Source organism: Galeopterus variegatus, unplaced genomic scaffold (genome assembly GCF_000696425.1).
Source record: "Galeopterus variegatus unplaced genomic scaffold, G_variegatus-3.0.2 Scaffold15228, whole genome shotgun sequence".
NCBI classification, from domain to species: Eukaryota; Metazoa; Chordata; class Mammalia; order Dermoptera; family Cynocephalidae; genus Galeopterus; species Galeopterus variegatus.
Genome location: NW_007741339.1, coordinates 1 through 2758, shown reverse-complemented (window position 1 = coordinate 2758; position 2758 = coordinate 1). Strand labels below are relative to the sequence as shown.

The 2758-nt window shown below is 35.9% G+C and overlaps 1 protein-coding gene across 1 annotated transcript; it reads left to right on the top strand.

Moving 5' to 3' along the window:
• The first annotated feature begins 794 nt into the window (after window positions 1-794).
• On the top strand, window positions 795-1741 carry LOC103582196 (olfactory receptor 8J2-like). The gene is given in 2 exon segments (XM_008563855.1): window positions 795-1272; window positions 1275-1741. Coding segments are annotated over 2 exon segments (945 nt in total).
• Window positions 1742-2758: the final 1017 nt, after the last annotated feature.

Sequence of the window (2758 nt, the reverse complement as noted above, 5' to 3'; positions counted from 1 at the left end):
AAGTGAAGGGTCAGAAAAACTGCCAGACAAAATAGTAGAGGAGTCTGAATAGCTAGAAGTCAGAGTGACAGGAGAGAACTGTCGCATCTGGCAGAAGAAATCAAATGTGATGAAGTAAAGAGGATTTTCAGTTTCAGACTGCCACTTCAATGGAACAGTGCTGAGGGGTAGGCCCGTTTCTGGGCAGCTGAAGCTGAATGGTGTGACAGAAATTAGTCACTCCAGCATACAGTATTTCCAACAGAAATACTAAAATTCCCAAGAATGATTAATGACAAGGTATGGGCTGGAGAGGACACTTAAGGAAACTCTGAGAAAGGTAGCTGGAGGTCCCTCTGGCTCATCAACTTCCTAAAACCTGCTCTCTTTCATCCTTTTAATCACACATACACACAAACATGTGCTTCGGTGTATATACACACACACACACACACACACACACACATAAATGCATGTATATTCACCCAATACCATATGTAAGTATAATTTATATATATATATATATATATATATTCACTTTACATACTCTATATACAACAGTAATGAATTAATTGGTAGTTCTTTTGAACCATTTTCAAAACCTTAACTTTTTTCTGGTAAGCATTTCTGAATTTGTCAAAATATTACAAGAAAATTAATTAAGTTCTGTAAAATTTAATGGGTTGTCAACCAAAATAATCTGATTTTAAAGAAAACATTTAATGATCTAGCATCTAAGAGAAAAAAAAAAAACAATTTCTTACCTATTAATCTCTTTCCATTTTTCCCATTAAGAGATGAACTCAAGAGAGTAAATGGCTTCTGGCAATCTCACCAGGGTGACCGACTTCATTCTCATGGGTGTCTCAGACCGTCCAGAGCTCCAGATTCCCCTCTTCCTGGTCTTCCTGGGGATCTATGGAGAGACTGTGACAGGAAACCTGTGCATCATCACCCTCACCAGTGTTGACCCCCAACTTCAAACCCCCATGTACTTTTTTCTCCGTCACTTGGCTGTCATCAATCTTGGCAATTCTACCACCATTGCCCCTACAATGCTGGTTAACTTCTTGGTTACCAAGAAAACCATATCTTACTATGGATGTGCAGCCCAGCTGGGTGTATTCATAGTTTTCACTGCGGCTGAGATTTTCATGCTGTCAGCAATGGCCTATGACCGCTATGTGGCTATTTGCAACCCTCTGCTGTACATGGTGGTGGTGTCTCCACAGATCTGCCGACTGCTGGTTTTCCTCACATACCTCCAAAGTCTGACCACAGCAGTGACTGTCACTCCTGTGTGTTCTCCTTGTCATTCTGCTCTTCCAACATAATCAACCATTTCTACTGTGATGACGTTCCTTTGTTAGCCTTGTCCTGTTCTGATACTTACCTTCCGGAAATAGCAGTATTTACCTTTTCAGGTACCAATTTATTTTTCTCCATGATTGTTGTTCTCGTATCCTACTTCAACATTGTCCTTGCCATTCTGAGGACACGTTCCTCACAGGGACGACAAAAAGCCTTTTCCACCTGCGCTTCTCACTTAATGGCTGTCACTGTGTTTTATGGGACTCTTCTTTTCATGTATTTGCAACCAAGGACCAACCACTCTTTAGATACTGACAAAATGGCCTCGGTCTTCTACACCCTAGTAATACCAATGCTGAACCCCATGATTTACAGCCTAAGGAACAAGGATGTGAAACAGGCATTGAAGAGATTCCTAAATAACCCATTGAAATCCTTTAAACTAAAATAAATTTAAAACTAAACCTACCTTCATTTAAGAATTGTCATTCCTTGCTAAAAACACTGCTATTAAAACTGGAAATAAATGGTTAGAAAATCGATTAGTCTTGGTGGAAAAAAAATAATTTTTTTAATCAAAAACTCATATTTCCAAACAAGAAAACAACACATATAAATAATAAATAGTAATTTGAAAATAAGTGAGCACATTTTATAAGTAAAATATAAGTTACTACAGGATTTGTTTAATTTTTATTGAAGGAAGATGAATCCTGATAGCAGATGGTGGGCGTATGTGAGCATCAGTTTTTGGAAGGTTGTCAAGACACAGATCATCCTTTTTGCATGATTTTTTCAGCTATTAAATATTTTTTCTTTATTTTTGCAGTATTTTATACATCAAATCCTCAACTCTTGTGGAACCATTTTCTTTTATACTGGAAAAAACTTTGTTTCATGAGAAAAAAGACTTTTAAGGGAAAATAAAAATTAAGCAAAAAGTGCTCAATACATATGTAAATAGGATATGTGGAAAAGCAGGGTAAACAAAAAAAATAAAATAAAATTTTCCTTTTTCATCCTTCTCACTTGGTGCCTTTACAACAAAGCAAAATGTTGACATATAATTAATTTTTCATGTAATATTAAAACAGTTGCATAGAGTTAATTGTCTTTGTTCTGAAAACATAGCAACAAACACCATTTTTTTCACATTTTCTGTAGTGTGATTTTTAGTAAAATGTTATTAGACAACCCCTCTCACCACCACCACCAAATAAAGACATTGTCCTTAAAGTGTCATCAATTCTCAAGAGTCCTCCTGGTCAAATAATAATAATAATAAAAATAAAAAAATAAAAAAAACCCAGTTAATAGTTATTATGAACCATATCTCTGTACATGTTAAATTTTACTGATATATGATGGGGAAAGTAAAAGTTGAACTGACCTATGAGGTACAGTCAGTGTCTGGAAAATACTACATTTATGATATCTCCAAGGAGGTCAGAAATAACCAAAATCTATG